Source organism: Macaca fascicularis, chromosome X (assembly GCF_037993035.2).
Source record: "Macaca fascicularis isolate 582-1 chromosome X, T2T-MFA8v1.1".
NCBI lineage: Eukaryota > Metazoa > Chordata > Mammalia > Primates > Cercopithecidae > Macaca > Macaca fascicularis.
In genome coordinates this window covers 125,084,791-125,104,576 of record NC_088395.1, presented here as the reverse complement: position 1 = coordinate 125,104,576, position 19,786 = coordinate 125,084,791, and the positions used below count along the sequence as shown (strand labels likewise).

General features: G+C 41.4%; 1 protein-coding gene and 1 pseudogene across 1 annotated transcript in view; both read right to left on the bottom strand.

Moving 5' to 3' along the window:
- Positions 1 to 19,786, bottom strand: part of IL13RA1 (interleukin 13 receptor subunit alpha 1) — a 65,233-nt gene that overhangs the window by 20,813 nt on the left and 24,634 nt on the right. Inside the window, exons 5-8 of the mRNA XM_005594443.4 lie at positions 14,465 to 14,652; positions 11,422 to 11,573; positions 6,059 to 6,106; positions 5,660 to 5,792 (exon numbers count right to left, since the gene is read on the bottom strand). Of these exons, the coding sequence (XP_005594500.1) occupies positions 5,660 to 5,792; positions 6,059 to 6,106; positions 11,422 to 11,573; positions 14,465 to 14,652 (521 nt within the window). The remainder of the gene's footprint in view (positions 1 to 5,659; positions 5,793 to 6,058; positions 6,107 to 11,421; positions 11,574 to 14,464; positions 14,653 to 19,786) is intronic.
- LOC135969297 (cell cycle control protein 50B-like) lies at positions 1,784 to 3,912 on the bottom strand (annotated as a pseudogene).

Sequence of the window (19,786 nt, the reverse complement as noted above, 5' to 3'; positions counted from 1 at the left end):
TTTTAGCAAATAAACTGGTAACATATCACAAAGGGTTTTTTTAAAAGTTCTTTTAAGCTATTTTGCCATGAAAGATTTTTTTAAATAAAAATATTCCTTCTTAGAATAACTTTAAACATTGATATTAGTCAATTGATAAAATCAATGGAATGATTTTAGCTAAGACTTTTAACATTATCTCAAAGATTCAAATAATTTTAAGATTCTAGTTTACATATAAAACTATATATGCCTTGGTATTGATTCAAATATGATTACTACAAACGTATCTCATTGGAAAACATAAAAATTTTTTTCTAGATCCAAGAGAAAAGGTATGAATGAAGCCCTTTGTAAGTGCGCACATGCGCGCGTGCACACACCCAAACACACAAATTAAATGATGAAGAAGACTGAGCCAGGAGACACAGATGTGACTAGGGAAAGTACTTTCCCTCAGAGATCCCTTCCAGCTATCTGATTCTACAGTTCCCTCTGAAATGTACAAACTGGCCTCACATTTTCAAGTTTCTACACAGGATCTGGTGAAGTTTGCCTGTTTGCTTATACTAAAATATCAAATAAATCAACACAAACCCTGTCCTACAAATCTGTACACCAACTAGTTTTCCAGAGATAGTGATTTTTTTTAATTTAATTTTTTTGAGACAGAGTCAGTCTCACTCTGTCTCCCAGGCTGGAGTGCAGGGGCGCAATCTCGGCTCACTGCAACTTCCGCCTCCCAGGTTCAAGCGATTCTCCTGCCTCAGCCTCCCGGGAGCTAGAACCACAGGCGTCTGCCACCATGCCCAGCTTATTTTTATATTTCAGTAGAGACAAGGTTTCACCATGTTGGTCAGAGTGGTCTTGAACTCCTGACCTCAAGTAATCCACCCACCTCAGCCTCCCAAAGTGATGGGATTACAGGCATGAGCCACAGCACCCAGCCCAGAGATAGTGATTTTTAAAAAATTCATTCCACAAGTCATTAGAGCGTACACAGGTCATTTAAGGCAGAGTGCCAGACCAAACCTGCAACATTATGGTGTCACTGTCCCTGGGAACAAATTACTATCTGAAAAACTGGACTCAGGTGACTGCTTCACGCTCAACCTGGTTCAGGGTAGTGATTTCCAAATTTGAGAGAATACGAGAATCTCCAGAGGAGTTTGTTAAAACACAGTTTCAAGCATCTCACCCCAGCATTATTGTGTCAGAATCTCGGGTTGGTGACTCCTCATCTATCTGCATATTTAACAAATATGTTCTCCCACACCCCTCCATGCCTCTGCAGACAGTTTGTGGGTCTCTCTCCATCCCAACCCACCCTCCCCACAAAGGAAAGAAAACCACTGTACTGTAGTGGCAAAAGCTTTAGCCTTAGCGTCAGGAACCACTTGCCAGCTGCCTGATCTTGACTGAGTTATTTCATGTTGCTAGGTCTCTCAATCTCTTCCTCTGGTAGGGGTTGAAAATGAGTCTCTATAGGGATCCTTTCCACTCTCTGACTTGGAGAACCTAACATGGCAACTCAGTATGATGAAGGAGGTGGGGAGAGTTTGCAAGGATGTTTCACTCTGCAGTCAACCCTCCACCACCAGGCAACAAGGTTTAGCAGCCCCCAAGAGTAAGCGGGTAATTCTCTCCTCTGGTACCCTCATTCACAAAGGGAGGAAAAGTGAGGAGAAGTTGGAATAGGATGAGGGGCAAAGGGGGGAGGCTGAAAGAAGCTTGCAACAGTTTTGGCAAGAAGCAGGAAGGGTCGTTGGAAAGCTGGAATCACCCCTCCTCCCCATTGTCGTCATCATTCTGGTTGGTCCTGGTAGCAAATGTAGATGATCAGCATGACAAAGCCGGTGAGGATGCAGAGGAAGCTGATGATCAGGTAGGCGATGCCCAGGAAGGGGTTCCTGCCACCCATCCACAAGATGCTGCTGAAGATGCGGAGCTTGTGGCCGCCAAATGCACGCATCAGGTAGTTGTAGGTGATGTTGACACAGTAGACACCCCGTAGTAGCCCAGCTGAGTAGTTGCCCTGGTGGATGTCCGCATACAGCTTGCGGAATGAGGGCAGCGCTGCTATGTGCATCCACACCACGAAGTCTTGGTTGATGAAGCCGGTGTTGTTGGGGATGGGGCTGAGCTCGTCGTAGACCAGCCGGTGCCAGTTGGGTGGGAGTGCCATGCCATGCAAGGCCAGTGCCAGGCTGCCGTTGACCAGTGGCGGGTTGCAGAACTTGATGGGATAGTTGTTGGTCTACCAGGCGATGCAGGTGCAGTGCGGTAGTGCGGCACCTCCACGTAGGGCCCGCCGGCCGGCGCTGGTGTCACAGCGAGGAGGAGTCGTTGAAGAGGCTGTTGGTAATGATGGTGCAGGGTGCGCAATGGGCAGGCGGCGCAGTGGATGCACTCATTGACCGGGTGGTGCAGCGTGCTGGGCAGCCTGCTCAGCTGCGTGTTGTCATGGACATTCCATACCACCGGTTGTTTTGGTAGAAGTTGGTCAGCACGTAGTAGGGGTACACGGGGCCCTGGAAGAGCTCAGGCAGTGAGAAGTACCAGGCGCATGAGCAGGTGGGCGGTGGCGCACAGCCCTGGCCAGCTGCAGTTCACACCGAGCAGTTGCTGGTGCCCGGGCTGCCAGTGTAGTTGTACTCCAGCTCCTTGATGCTGTTGGAGGAGTAATAGAAGGCCAGGCCCACGTAGAAGAGCTGCAGCGTAATGCTGGCCAACAGCAGCGGTTGCCAGGCGGGGAAGCGCTGCCGCCTGAATGTGGTGGTGTTGAGCTGGCGGGCACCCCCGGCTGTGATGCTCCAGGTCATGGCGGCTGCATGGGCTGACCAAGAGGGGCCCAGCCACGGGACGCTTCCCCTGTGCACTGGGCGAGCCCAGGGGATCCTCATGGGGCGGGTTTCCCCGCCCGCTCAGGTAAATCGGAAGATCTTAACTAGTTTTAAACACTATTAACAAAGATGCTATATTAAATATGTCATCTCATTAACAGTGACTACATATTTTACTGGTTACTTACCACTACTAAAATACCTAAAATAATCCTAACAACAACTACTATTATTCTTAAATAAGCACCTACCATACGTCTGATACCATACTGGGTGGTTTTGCATGCTTATCTCATATATATGCTATAATGATAGCATTATCTCTCATTTAAGCAGATGAGAAAGATAAGGCTCAGAGAGGTTTAGTAAGTCATCCAGAAGGATTTAGTAAATAATGGCATCAGGCCTCAAATTCCAGTTACACTGTGCAATTCCAGAGCCTGCCTTGCTACATCTAACATATAGACTGTCGTTTGTCTACATGCATATTCATTTTTCCCACTAGGTCATGAACATCTAGAAAGCATCATCAAGGCCTGGCACCATTGTTTTAGGTAGTCACGAAGATTTCTCCACATGATTCCTGCCTCCTGATATTCATACCCTGGTGTAATCTCCTCTCCTTGAGCGTGGGCTAGACGAATTGACTCACTTCTAAAAAACGGAACAGCAGCAGTAATGGGATGTCATTTCTAAGGTTAGATTATAAAAGACCATGGTTCCCATATTAGGTGTTCTCTCACACTGTTTCTTGCTTGGATTACTCACTTGGGAAAGCCAGTTTCCATGTCAGGAATTAGCTCTATGGGGAGGTCCAAGTGGCAAGGAACTAAGGGAAGCAAATTACCACAAATTGAATGGCTTAAAACAACAGAAATGTATTATCTCACAGTTTTGGAGGGCAGAAGTCCAAAATGAAGGTGTCAGCAGGGCTATGCTCCCTCTGAGGGCTCTAGAGAAGAATCCCTCCTTGCCTCTTCCTAGCTTCTGGTAGCTCCTGGGAATCCTTGGTGTTCCTTGGTTGTAGCTGCATCTCTGCAATCTCTGCCTCCATCTTCACATGGCTTTCTTCCCTGTGTGTGTGTGTGCCTCTGTGCTCTGTGTGGCTGCTCTTTTTATAAGGACACTAGGCATTAGATGAAGGGTCCACTTTAATCCAGCATGACCTCATCCTCACTTGATTATATCTGCAAAAATCCTATTTCCAAATAAGGTTACATTCACATTTACCAGGGGTTGAAACCTACGAATATATCTTTTTGGGAGATTCAATTTAACCTGCGACAGCCTCCATCCAGCAACCAGTGAGGTACTGAGGCTTTCCAACAACTGTATGAGTGAACTTGGAAATGGATTCTCTGTCCCCAGTCAAGCCTTCAGACAGATTTCAGTTCTCATTGCAGCCTGACTACAACCTCATGAGACCTCCAGCTAAGCTGTGGCTAGACTCCTGACTCCTGACTTACCGAAACTGTGAGATGGTAAATGTATGTTGGTTTAAGCCATTAAACTTTGGAGTAATTTGTTATGCAGCAATAAATAAACTAATACAACCATGCCTGGCACATAACTTGTTGAGCTTCTCAATTAATAGGGAATTGGCTACCTCAACAACCTGTTTGGCTCATATACAGCTGTTTAAAAAGTTCTTAAGTTGGTTCTGTGTTGCCCCTTGGAGACATAAAAAGTAAAGCCTATTCCTTCTTGTACCTGACAATACCTCCAATATTAGAAATCAGCAATCATGACTCCTCAAAGTTACTTTACCAATTGTTCCTTGCCAAGTTTTGAGATTCTTCAACATCCTGATTACCCTTTCAAAGATAGATTCTGGTCTGCCAAGGCAACTCCTTTAATGTGTTGCCTTGGAATGGAATACTGCACAATTCTGATGTGGCCATAGCTCTGTGCCCCAACCTGCAGCATTCCTTTCCGGGTGCTCCACTTATCACTCCTAAGATTATATTTGCCTTTTTGACACATTTAAGGTTACAATGTTGAGTCACATTGCACTTACAGTCAAATAAAGCCCTGTATCCCACCCCACCACACACACATCCATAAAGCACAGGTCTTTCCAGTCCAGTACTTGAGCCTAGCTTGCTCAGCCTTTCAATTAATAAATGATTTTTTTTTCAAACTTAGATACAGGTTTCTCTCTATTAAATGGCTCCACTCTTGTTTCTGCCAACCACTTGTAGGACAGTCTCTAGTACTGTACAATGTGCAGATTTGATTATGCCTGCCTTTTTTTTTTTTTTTTTTTTCTTAAGACAGGGTCTTACTCTGTCACCCAGGCTGGAGGGCAGTGGTACAATCTAGGCTCACTGCAACCTCCTCCTCCCAGGCTCAAGAGATCTTCCCATCTCAGCCTCTTGGGTAGCCAAGACCACAAGCGTGCACCACTATATCCGGTTAATTTTTGTATTTTTTGTGGAGATGGGGTTTCACCATGTTGCTCAGGCTGGTCTCCAACTCCTGGGCTCAAGCGATCCTCCTGCCTCAGCCTCTCAAAGTGCTGGGATCACAGGCGTGAGTCACTGTGTGCAGCCTATGCCTGCTTTCTATATTTTTGTTCAGTTTGTTAATAAAAATGGAAATGAGATAGAGAAGAACACAAAACCATTTGGATTATGGTTTTCTAAAAAACTGTATACGTAAATTAACCCTGCCTGGGTGATTTGAAAGTGATTAAAAAGAAAATAAATTTCAATTGTAAGTACTCTTTTCCTCACATCAAGAGAGCATGACAGCCCCTTTCCCCGGTCTATTTTCTGCTTCAGCTTAGTTTTTATGCATCAATGTTTTACATTTTAATAAAAATTCTGTTCTCTTACCTATACTCATTTCTTGGCTCCAATTACTCCAGAGTTTGTCATCCTCATAGCATAACTTATTTGTTTTGACTCTTATTCTGACTGTGTTCAAAGTATCAGGAAGAACACCAGGGACCATGAAACAAGATGTATTCTTAGGCATAAAATAAAAATACACAAGGAATATTACCAGCTTATTCTTTTTCACTGTTATTGAATCATAATATAATTATCTGCCAAATTCTGTCTATGATTAAGACTTGGATTGCAATTCAAATTATTTTTGACTCTTCAAAAAAATTGGCAATAACTCATGGAACAAAGTAATTTGTTTTTCTCAAAGCAGCTCATATTTATGCTATGCTCCACCCCCAACTGCTGTAAGTCTAGGCCCAAATAGTTAATGTTGAATTTACTGACCTCCACATTTCTCTCAAATTCTGGATTCTGACATTTAGCCTCTTGGACCTTGAAAATAAAAATAAATAAACAAACTAATGAGTTCTAAATGTTTAAAAACCCATTTTCCATCGCTTAGTCACTTCTAACAAGCTTTCCTTTTATCCTATTAAAAGATGATCAAGAACAGTGAAAAAAGGTTGGCCTTTAATAAATGGTGCTGGGTCAATTACATATGCATATGGAAAAACAAACGAATCTTGACCCCCTACCTCGCACTACTCACAAAATCAGTTCCTGATATACTGCAGATTTAAATGTGTAAGATAAAATAAATTAATAAATACATAACTATAGCAAGCTTTTAGATGAAAACATAGACTATCTTAATGACCTTGAAGAAGGGAAATATTTCTTAAACAAAACCAAAAAAACCTCCCATATTAACCATAAAGGGAATTTTTAAATAAAGTCATCTATATTAAAATTAAAAACTTTTGTTGATCAAATGACACCTTATTAGGGAAATAAACAGGCAGTGCATAGAGTGTGAGAACATATTTGCAATTTCTGACAAAGGACTTGCATATATATTTTTTCTTACCCTACTAACTAATAAGGCAAAGACAGAAAACCCAATTTAAAAAAATAACTGGCAAAAGACTTGAACAGGCACTTTACAAGAGGATAAGCAAGTTGTGAATAAACATCTGAAAAAGTGTTCAACATCACTGGTCATGAGAAAAATGCAAATTAAATCCACAAGATAACAATACACACACTTACCTGACAACAACAAGTGTTGTGAGAGGATATGAAGCATCTAGAACTCACAATTTCTGCTTAGTAGTGTAAACTGACACAACCATCTAGGAAAACTGTTATTATCTGTTAGAGACAATCATATGTAACCTTATGACCCGTGTATGCCTATATAAATGCCCCACACAAATGTACGCACATGTGTACCAAGAGATAAGTATGTGAATGTTCATAAAAACTCCACTCATAAAACCAAATTGGAAACTATCCAAATGTCCATCAATGGGATAATAGATAAAGTATGGTATATTCACACAATGGAATGAATGTAATGAGAACATACCATCTACAGCTATAAGAAACAACATTGGTGAATCTCATAAACATAATGTTGAGTGAAAAAAAGGGCAAACACAAAAACGTACATTCTGGGCCAGACACAGTGGCTCATCCCTGTAATCCCAGCACTTTGGGAGGCTGAGGATGGTGGATCACATGAGGCCAGGAGTTCTAGAGCCAGGAGCCTGGCTAATATGGTGAAACCCCGTCTCTACTAAAAAATTAAAAAAAAAAAAAAATAGCCGGGCGTGGTGGCGCATGCCTGTAATCCCAGCTACTCCGGACACTAAGACAGAAGAATCGCTTGAACCCGGGAGGCGGAGGTTGCAGTGAGCTGAGATTGTGCCACCACACTGCACTCCAGCCTGGGTGACAGAGCAAGACTCTGTCTCGGAAAAAAAAAAAGGAAAGAAAGTACGTTCTCTATAATTCCATTTATATAAAGTTTTAAAGTAGCAACAAAATCAATCTATGGGATTAGAAACCAGGATAGTAGCTGCTCTTCTGGAGGATAGCAACTGAAGGGGATTATGAGGGGGCTTCTGTGGTGCTGGTTACATAGGTGAAAAATCATTGAGCTATAGGTTATGATTTGTATAATTTTGATTGTGTATTGTACCTCAATAAAAACTTCTAAAAAAGAGACAGGGAGCGAGAAACCAGTGTCCCTTGTTGAGAGTATAAGATATAAAACGTGACTGGGTTGGAGAAAAGAAAGTGTAATGCAAAATTCTCCTCCACATAATAAAAGTCACTTGCTGTCTAACGTAAAGAGAATACTAATTTCCTTAAATGCAAGTATTTCCAAAATGGAGTAAAAAACACATGAAAATCTGTTTGCTTAAATAGTCAACTTCTATCAAAGAGATGTTTAAACTTGGAACCAAGACCAGAACACACAGCTATTATTTTTGACATTTAATGTCATTCACTAAATAGTTCCTACCAGCATGTGTGAAGAGCTGAGAGGCCAAGCAAATGATGAAGGGACATCCTTTCAATATTTCATACAGGGGTTGAGGAAAAAAAAACCCACTCAGGGGGCTAGTATACCCTATTACTGGCCATTTAGAATAGTAGACCTGTTGGGGAATCACAAGCGTCAACTACCAGTTGAGGGATCAAGTTGCAAATTGATGTCCCTCCTCCCCTGGACCATCTCCCATATACAGAAATTGCAAACTTGGCGAATCAACCTATAGATTTAGGTCTCTAGGTTCTTGTTCAAATGTAAATCCCCCTGCATAGTTTACTGGCTATTCAGAGACCACTAAGAGAAGGAAAGTCAGGGCACCCAGAAGATAGTTTGCTGGGAAGGTTGAGGGGTGGGGGGTGGTCAGAGACAAGTTGTTCCTTACTTCATAATTCTGTCATGAGCTACCTCTAACCATAGCCCCCATGTGATAGTGCCAGTTCATGTTCCCACTTACTTCCCCCTCTTAAGTGTAACACCAGACAAAATAATTCCTCCAAAAGGAAAAAAAAATTCTAAGCAGCAGAGCTCAAAATCTGTGAGCACACAAAAAACTGATGACATTCTACATCTGCTAGGAGAAAGAACATTAAACTCAAGTGTACAGAGTTAATTCCAAATAGAAAATAGTTCTGATATAGGTAGATAACTTCCATAGTGTATGTGTTCTCTTCAGTTCAGAAGTTTGTAAAAAAAAAAAAAAAAAAAAGTAACTCAATTCAATAATAATATATTAAATGATGATTATGCACATGATGTTATGCTAAGTATTCTTGGTCAAAGTTAAATACATGGAAACCAACCAAACTTTGAAGTGTTACTGAATTATTAGCTGTGTGGCTTGTAGCAAGTTACTTAACCTCTCTGAGCCTTAGTTTTTCAATAAAATATAGGTTAAAATAGTTTCTATTTCATGGGTTGCTATGAGCTACTGTATGAAGAAGCACATAGAAGTGCATCTTTGTAGCACTCCATAAACACTTAATGAATGACAGCTATTGCTGTTAAGAGGAAGTATTGAGGTGGTGTCTAGTGGTTAAGAATCTAAGTTTTAGAGTTACAACTTTGGTTAAATATTGATTCTACCACTTACTAGAAATGTGACCTTAGGAGTAACTAAGTTTTCTTATCTGTAAAATGGAGGCAAAATAACAGGACCTAGATCCTTAGGATTATTGTGAGGATTAAATGAAACAATTCAGATACAGTGCTTATTAAGATACCTAGCACATAGTAATCACTTAATACATGCTAGCTGCTATTTAGTAGCAGGAACAGCACAAAGTAGACAGCACTCGACTTTCCTACAGGAGTCTATATTTTCTTTCTTTCTTTTTTTTTTTTAAATACCAACTTTTAAATTCTGAGGTACATGTGCAGGGAATGCAGGTTTGTGACATAAGTAAATGTGTGCCATGGTGATTTGCTGCACAGATCAACCCATCACCCAGGTATTAAGCCCAGTATCCATTAGTTGTTCTTCCTGATGCCAACCCATCACCCAGGTATTAAGCCCAGTATCCATTAGTTGTTCTTCCTGATGCTCTCCCTCCCCCGCCATACCCCCACAGGCCCCAGTACGTGTTGTTCCCCTCCATGTGTCCATGTGTTCTCATCATCCAGCTCCCACTTATAAGCGAGAACATGTGGCATTTGGTTTTCTGTAGTTTATATTTTCAGTGGAGAGAAAATGCATACATGTGATAGGTTAAACAGCAGAAAATAATTGAGTGGCAAAATGAATACTATCTCGGGATTTCAGACATGCATCTCAGGATTTCAGAAAGGAGAGAACAGTAAAGACTGGAGTAAACAAGTGTATTTCAGTTTTCTGATAACTGCTTTTGTTGTAAATTCAAGCACCAACCCCCTTCCACATGGAAGCCCTTAGTTTTTTCCCTTTGCTGTATTTCCTGGGGCACTTAATTTCTGGTACTAATAATGATTATTATATTTCAGCAGAAGGATTCATAATGCAAATGCCCAGAAGAGCATTTGCTGTTCTGTTCTGCTGTGGACTTGGTCACTCCCTCTGGAGTTGGAATTACAGCCTGTCAACACTGGCTTATTTTAGCAAGCATTTTGAAAGTTCCATGACAAGCTGAAACAACTGGACCAAGGAATTTACCCACGTGCGAGATGCTAGGCTCCTTTAAAAGCCACTATAAAACACTTCACTTCTAACCTCCAAAGCTCAAACACACAAAGGGTCCAGGCAGGTAGCACACAAGTGAGTGGTGTAGTCTTCATGGTCCTAAGGCGCCATCTTATGGACATACACTCTTAAGGTACTATGATTTAAAATCTGGGCAAAAAAATTCAAATCTAGTAAACAAAGAAACAAACAAATCACGACTTTGTGCTCCAAACAAAAAAAGTGTGAGGCCCTAGTTTGTGACCTTTACCCTAAAGCAGAACAACTAGACTGATGTCCTGAGATTATAGGACATTCTGGTCAGTGTCCTACAGGACCTCTAATTAGCATGTTCTGCATTTGATTCTGAATAGCATACAGGCACATAATCCAACAAATATTGACTATTCAAATCTGATTACTTTAGTTGCCACAAACTCCAAGAAAACAGAATGGTATTATCAGAGCCTCCAAAGTGTCCGCATGATCTGATGTCTGCCTATTGCTTAGACATCTCTTCCTGCTACATTTTGACCACACCACCCACCCTTCTTTCTGGTCTCTCACACATGCTAAGCTCATTCTTGCCTCGGAGTCTGTATCTGCTGACCCCCTACACCCAGATCTTCACATGGCTAGTGTCTGTTCATCATTCTGGTCTCATCTCAAATGTCATTACCTCAGATGATTTCCCTACCTAATATTCTCTCTGGTTCTCCCAGTCACTCTACTACATCAGCCCATTTTATTTTCTTCACAGCACTCACGCTCTGAAATTAGCTTGCTGATTTACATACGTTTTCTATTATGTAGGATTCATGCAGAAAAAAAACTTGTCAGGTGTCACGTTCACTGCCTTACCCCAGCACACAAAAGAGTGCTTGGCATATGGTGAACATTTAATAAGAACGTGTTGAGCACATGAATTACTGTTTAATAGGCCTTTTCAACAGGCTTACAGATGAATTAATAAATGGCTTGAAACTTGCAGCTGATACTATTATACCATAAATCTTCAAATCTTCCACCATGCCTTATTTTAGACAAGAAGTTTCATTACCATCATCATCATCATAAGTTGACAAATGTAAGAGCTATGTTTCATTGATATTTCAATGTAAGAAATTCAAGTAAAAGAAAAATAGCCAAATAAAAACAATAATTTTAAAATCTTACGGAGAAAACATTATGTGTCTCGGTTTGGCTGTTATTGACTTCTACTTCATAAAATAAGCATCTGCTAATAAAATTCTGTGGATTCTCCCATTGTACATGTAGGTCACCATTGTGGAAGGAGAGGTTTTTAATATGTGGAGGATCAGGTTTCACTGAAAAACAAAAATAAAACACAAGTAAGCTTCCAAAGTTTGATTATACACACACACAGTCTATGGATTCCACATTCATGAATTCAACCAACCATGAACTGAAAATATTTTTTAAAAAAATATCATCTGTGCTGAACATGTATAGACTTTTTCCTTCTCATTTATTCCCTAGATAATATAACAACTATTTACATAGCATTTACATTGTATTAGGTATTATAAGTAATGTAGAGATGATTTAAAGTATATGAGAAAATGTGCATAGGTTGTATGCAAGTACTATGCTACTTTTTATCAGGGACTTGAGCATCCATGGATTTTGGTACCTTGGAAGTTCCTGGAAGCAATGCCCCACAAATACTGAGAGACAACTGCATATATATGTAGGGTTCATAAAGTTAAATCAAAACAGAGCTAATGCATTTAGTGGCCTTTCATGATCAGATATATAGTTTTAGAATTTCTGATTAGCCACAATTATGGAAGAAGTTTATTTAAAACTGTGTAGTAAAATGTATTTAAGGAACATATTTGGGATATCTAGCAGATGATATGAACTCTGACCTGCATCTGGTTAGAAAATGGCCAGGGTTATAATCAGGACATCTAGATGCAACATAGAGAATAAAGAAGGGCTTGGATCCAGATGTACTTCCACCTGATGAGTAATAAGGCACCAGCTACAAGGGGCTTCCCTAGTTGTCACTTACTAACGCCAATCAAAGACCACCATTAAAACATTGGCTTAGTCTCTGACACACGCTGCAACATAAATGCACCTCAAGGAAATTATGCTAGGTAAAACAAATCAGTCACAAAAGACAAATACTATATAAATCCACTCCTATGAGATATCTTAAGTAGTCAAATTCATAGAAACAGCAAGTAGAAAGGTGGTTGCCAAGGGCGGGGGGGGGAGGGGAAATTAATGTCTAATGAACAGAGTTTCGGTTTTGCAAGATGAACAAGTTCTAAAGATCTGCTGCACAACAATGTGAATATACTTAACACTACTGAACTGTACACTTAAAATGTTTATGATGGTAATTTTAATGCTGTGTGTTTATAACCACAATTAAGAATAAAACACTTTGGGAGGCCAAGGTGGGTAGATCGCTTGAGCTCAGGAGATTGAGACCAGCCTGGGAAACATGGCAAAACTCTGTCTCTACAAAAAATACAAAAATTAGCCTGGCGTGGTGGCACACGCCTATGGTCCCAGGTACTCGGGAGGCTGAGATGGGAGGATAGTTTGAGCCCGGGAGGTCAAGGCTGCAGTGAGCTGTGACCACACCACTGCATTCCAGCCTGGGCAACAGAGACCCTGTCTCAGAAAAAGAAAAAATAATTTATTTTTTAAAAAGCATTAGCCTGGTCAATTTACTTTTTCAGGAGTCAGTTATACTTAAGACCAAGCAATAGAAGATAATGGGTAATTAACAGAAAACAACTTGAAGATATCATCTTCTATTTAAGAAGGATCTTCCTTCTCCCTTTATATCACCATTAATATCCAGGGAGAAAAACAGCAAAATAAGCCTTAAAAGGTCATTTAAGATAATCTGCCAAACAAAGAAAAAGGCTCTGCTTCAGCTTACCCCACTGGGCAAAATACTCCAACCTCACTCTCTTGGCCTACAAAGTAAGCTGACTTTGGTACCCTATTAGAATTCACTTCTATGACTATCTTAGCCAGAATCTGAGCTCCCAGTTGGGATATTTCAACAAATAACCCATTACGCTTATGGAATTTGCTTTAGCAATTTACAAAATGTGTTAATACGCTTTATGTCATTTGGACCTTATGGCAATGTTTTTAGATAGAGAGAGATTATATATTCCATTTCACAGATAAGGAAATATTTGAAGGGGGTTTATATGCCTTGCCCAAAGTGGAGGAGTTAGAACCTAATCAGATATTTTGTGTTCAAGTTGAGGGTACTTTCTAACAGGCTGACATGCAGCTGGCACCCACAGTTATGGCTATACTGGTTTTTCTAACTGATCAGTTCCCATGCCATACAGAATGTTAAATATTTGGAATATCGCCCGATTACACTACCTTCAGTCTATGCCTTTTCTAAGAGACAGATTATTCAGGAACTATATATGATCATTATGAGCATCATCCTCTTTAAGTATCAAGAGACTAGATCTTAGAGTCAGACGGCCTGATTCCTGCTATGATTTGAATGTTTATCTTCTCCCAAACTCACGTTGAAACTTCATCCCCAATGTGGCAGTATGGAGAGGATGGGCCTTTAAGAGATAATTGGGTCATGAGGGTTCTGCCTTCATGGATTGATCTATTCACTGATTAATGGATTAATGGGTTATCGTGGGAGTGGGACTGGTGGATGCATACGAAGAGGAAGAGAGACCTGAGCTAGCATGCTCAACTCCCTCACCATGTGATGCCCTGTGCAGCCTTGGGACTTTGCAGAAAGTCCCCACAAACAAGAAGGCACTCACCAGATTTGGCCCCTTGACCTTCCACTTCCCTGTCTCCAGAACTGTAAGAAATAAATTCCTTTTTTTTTGATAAATTACCCGGTTTCTGGTATTCTGTTATAAACAACAGAATACCAGAAAATACGAAACAAACAATGAACTGAGACAATTCCAATGTTGATTCTACAACTAACTGTTCTAACTCTCAGTGTACTCATAAGTAAACAAGGATAAAGCATCTGGCACATGTGTTCAATAAAAAGAACTTCCAAGTTTGCTTCTTTAAAAAGGATCTATCAAAGAAAGTTATACATCAATATAGTCCCTTGTTTCAGAAGATCTTAAATCCAAAATCATCGTTTTCTATTATTTGTATTGATTGTGCAAAAGATATAACACACTTTTTATCCATATTGTTTTAGAGGACTTCTAAAACTTACCACGGGAAGTTAAAGGCACTATATTGAAGGATGGTTTAATTTTTCCTGCATAATCCTTGACCATTATTTGCACACTGTGTTGTTCAAAACTGGAATCCTTCACTTTGGTCAGATCAAAGGAACAACCAAAGTATTGGCCTTCTTTATAGATCTCTTCACATTGACGAATTTTTTCCAGGCTTCTGTGCCTACGAGAAAAAATGAGACAATCTTCTGCATTATATTCAACAAGGTATTCAAGAAATAAGAGCAGGCTGGGCGCAGTAGCTCACACCTATAATCCCAGCACTTTTGGAGGCCGAGGCAGGCGGACCACTTGAGGTCAGGAGTTGGAAACCAGCCTTGCCAACATGGTGAAACCCTGTCTCTACCAAAAATATAACAATTAGCCAGGTGTGGTGGCAGGCGCCTGTAATCCCAGCTATTCAGGAGGCTGAGGAAGGAGAATCTCTTGAACCTGGGAGGCAGAGGTTGCAGTGAACTGAGATTGCACCACTGCACTCCAGCCTGGGTGACACAGTGAGACCCACAAAAAAAAAAGGCAGAATTCTTTTTAATGACTGAAGATGTCCATGAAAAGCAATATTCGCAATAGGCAAGATAACTTTAAAAATAAACAACCCTATTTTACAATGTGACTCATTTCATATGCTAGGAAGAAAAGACTGTTTTCTGTTTTATTTATTTATTTATTTATTTATTTATTTATTTATGTATTTATTGAGACAGAGTCTTACTCTGTTTGCCCAGGCTGGAGTGCAGTGGCACAATCTCAGCTGACTGCAGCCTCTGCCTCCGGAGTTCCAGTGATTCTCATGCCTCGGCCTCCTGAGTAGCTGGGATTACAGGCACGCACTGCTACGTCCGGCTAATTTTTGTATTTTTAGTGGAGACAGGGGTTCACCATGTTGGCCAGGCTGGTCTCAAACTCCTGACCTCAAGTGATCCACCGCTTTGGCCTCCCAAAGTGCTGGGATTACAGGCGTGAGCCCCTGCGCCCAGCCTAGATTGTTCCTTTTTGATGAACACTGGTACTATCAGCAGCTATGGAGACTACAGGAGGCCTATTTCTTCTGTATAAGAGAAGACATTCTAAGGCTGGGATTAGAAGTTTCATGCTTCCTGAAAATGCCTATCTGCTGAATTCTATGATTCCTCCTCTGGTCCCTCTGCCCTGCTCCTTCCTTATTTCTTGGCTTGTTCCACTCCCTCCTCCCTCTTCCAGCAGAGAGGGAGTAGGAGGACTACTCACATTCTTCTCTCTTTCTGACTCCCTCATTCACTCACCTCCAGTTTATCACTCTCCTATCCCTCGACTACAGTTTCTATGCTGGGAATTCCTAATCCTGACATCTCACCTCAGAACTAATCTCAGATTTCCAACTGCTCCATTTGAGTGTTCTACCGTTGCCTCAAATCCAGCGTCCAAAACACATCATGCACCCTCTTCCCCACCAAACTGTTTTTTCTTCCAACCTTCCCATTTCCATCAGTCAGAGCTCATTTTCTTTGGGCTCCTAGATTAGATAATTTAAATTAAAATCACCTTTCCCCCCACCTCTGTTCCCTGTATTCTATCACCAAATTCTGTTCTTTCTTCCTTTGCAAAGCTTCCTGGATCCTCGTCTTCTATGATACTCCCATTGCCCACACCCTGAGATTCACACCCTAATGACTACAGGCTCCATTGCTTCTTCAGATTGACCTCCCTGACCTTCATTATTCGTGCCCTCCAATCACTGCCAGGTCAATGTTCTAAAACACAATGGCTTTCTAAGTGTCTCACTCCACTGTGTGGCTTTAACTGTCTTCCATAAGCAGTATTGCAGATACCTCATTTACCATTTCTCCTCTACACATACCTTTCCCCAAAGATCATCAGCATCTAGCCCAGCACAGGCAGACAATGTGTTTATTACACTTTTTTTTTTTAATCTAGGCTATCAGAGAACTGTTTTGTAGTAACTGGCAGAAGACAAGAGTCAAGTCTTACATCATCAGCCACAAAGGGAGTTGCACAAAGGTTTTGCAGAAAAGGAAGACGATTTTAAGAAAAATGAACTAAGAGTAAAGAGTCCCAAATCCCTAACCTGTTACTCAGAATCCTCTGTACTACTTTAAGATGCAGGTTCCTCAAACCTTCTCCCAGAGACTCTGATTTAGAAGGTTTTGCCAGGACCTAGGAACCAGTATTTGAACAGCAATTCTCCAGGAGATTCTGCTGCAAGTCAGTTTAAAAAACAAAAAACAAAAAAACTCAGAGCTAATGTATTTATTCCTTCAAAGGCAGCACAAAGAAATGCTTCAATATAGAAAATGCTTTTTTCCTTCAAAAGGTAGTACATGAGCTTTTCCCCCTAGTTGCAGCTCCCTCTGGTTTATGAAGAAAACAGTGTTGTAAAAATGAAGTTGTTGTCATGACTAGTTTTTGGATCAGACAGTCCTGGAATGTTTCCCGCCCACGGCCAAAAACAGAAACTGAAGAAATTTAATGACATTTTTCTTACATAACTAAAGAAAGCCATGTGTAAAATTGTTTTTTAATGATGAAAGGAACTCCTCGAATGCACAATCTTCTTGATCCCTTTTTCATTTCTGCACCCTGAGTATTCTGCATATGCTCATGGATCTCAGATATGAAATTTTAAAACAATTTTGTTGTAATTTAGAAATAGTTATAGAAGGGAAAATACTGGTTCTGAATAGATAACATTTCTTGAATGCTTGTGAAACATTAACCTAAAACAGCAGGTGATTCCTGTTAAAATTTATATACTGAATTCATCTGCAGAGTCACACTGCAGCTATGAGAAGGAAACTGACAAATTAAAGACTATTTTCCCAACTCAGAAGATGATTAATGTGGTAAAAAACATTCCCTAAAATTCATTGGTATGACTAGTCTGCAGCTCTTCAGGCTAGGGTCTGTTCAATGCCAGACTGTCCCTGCAGGAACACAAGTCATTGCCCTAGGGCTGCAATGAATTATTTTGATTTCAAAAAATGACTCCAGGCCAGGCATCACGGGTCACGCCTGTAATCCCAGCACTTTAGGAGGCCCAGGCGGGTGGATCACTTGAGGTCAGGAGTTCAAGACCAGCCTGGCCAACATGGTAAAACCCTGTCTCTAATGAAAATACAAAAATTAGCCAGGTGTGGTGGCACGCGCCTGTAATCCCAGCTACTCAGGAGAATCACTGGAACTCGGGAGGCGGAGGCTGCAGTGAGCCGAGATCGTACCACTGCACTCCAGCCTGGGCGATAAAATGAGACTCTGTCTCCAAAAAAAAAAACCTACAAAGAGAGACTGTATATTTTCTGGTTGGGGGTTAGGGAAAACAGTTTCTGGCAGTTTGTTTGATGTGATTTATACTGGTACCTGCATAAGCAACCATTTCTGGTGCTTGCTAATGGGCACTGTGTCTTGACTCCCTTTCTTTTGTGGTTTTGATTAGAAAGGATCTATCTAGAGGAGAGCAAGAAAGAAGGGAGTATGGGTTAGGTACCAATTCTGTGAGACAGGGGAAGAGGCCAGCACTGTGTACTGACTGCAACTGCAAGGGAGTGGAGATGAATAACAATAATAATTAGTTGTTGTTGTTGTTGTTGTTGTTGTTGTTGTTTTGAGATGGAGTCTTGCTCTGTCGCCCAGGCTGGAGTGCAGTGGCGCGATCTCGGCTCACTGCAAGCTCTGCCTCCCAGGTTCACGCCATTCTCCTGCCTCAGCCTCCTGAGTAGCTGAGACTACAGGTGCCCACCACCACACACCCGGCTAATTTTTTTTGTATTTTTAGTAGAGACAGGGTTTCACTATGTTAGCCAGGATAGTCTCAATCTCCTGAACTCGTGATCCACCCGCCTCGGCCTCCCAAAGTGCTGGGATTACAGGAGTGAGCCACCACGCCCAGCCAATGGTAATAAAAGCTATCATGGATTGAGTGCTTACTTTACATATGCTAGCAGCTAGTCATGGCTCTAAACACTGGCCCTCACAATAACCTTAAGAAGCAGGCACTATTATTACTATCTCCATTTCCCAGATTATAAAACTAAGGCTGAGAGAGAAGGGACTTACCCAAAATCACACTAAAGTAAGGAAGAGAGACAGGATTTCAACCCAAGCAGTGTGGCCCAGAAAGAATAAGCTGTGAGGTGGTAAGGGGATAAGATACAGAACCTATACCAGCACCATCCAACAGAACTTTCTGGCATTATGGAAATGGTTGCTATCTGTGCTGTCCAATACAAGAGCCACTCATCACTTGTGAAAGTGGCTGGTGAGACTATGCAACTGAAGTTTTAATTTGATTCAATTTTAATTAATTTAAATTAAAACGTAACTAGCCACATGTAGCCAGTGGCTCCTATACTGGATGGCACAGAACTACACTTACAGAAAGAGCCGCTGCTGATGACCAGCTCTGGGACTGTGTATGACAAGAAGTAGGCCAGGTGCGGTGGCTCACGCCTGTAATCCCAGCACTTTGGGAGGCCGAGGCAGGCTTGAGCCCAGGAGTTTGAGAGCAATCTGGGCAACATGGCAAAACCCCATCTCTACAAAAAACACAAAAATTAGCTGGGTACGGTGGTACACACCTGTGATCCCAGCTACTCAGGAGGCTGACGTGGGGGAATGGCTTGGGCCTAGAAGGTTGAAGCTGCAGTGAGCAATGATCACACCAACTGTACTTCAGCCTGGGCAACAGAGCAAGACCCTATCACCAAAAAAAAAAAAAAGTAGGATCCTTGATACCTGCCTCCCTTGGATGCTAGTGACCCACCACTATCTTGGGATTGTGGCTTGAGCCACCTCCAGTGGCTATACAGATTGTTCCCTGCAAAAAGACATCAACTGAGGGCTGAAAGCCAGCCCAAGTACCATCTGCTCTCAGCTTTGGTGACAGCCTGCTTCAGCCCAGAGGAAGAGGAATGCTTTTTCAAATTGGTCAGTCGTTTTTTTGGTAATTCATTCACCCAGAGGAAACATTCTTTTAACAATTTGCATTGAGACTGTGTTTTCGCTACTATATTCCCAAGGCACTTCCCTATTTTTGTCTTAGAAGAACCCCAAAGACTAGGCCACCATCTGCCTCCAGTGGCACCCTGATTCTAATAGCTGGGATAATTTCCTAGCCAGTCTGCCATGGAATGAGATACAGTTTTAAGACTTCTTCTCTTCTTTTCCAGCCCCTTATATAGACATAGATTCTTTAAAGGTTTTCCCTGTGGTTTTACCAATAATGACTCCAGGGAAAACAACAGGGGTTAATAGCATAATAAACACATGGATGCTACCAACTCACAAGACATCTTAAAAGCTTG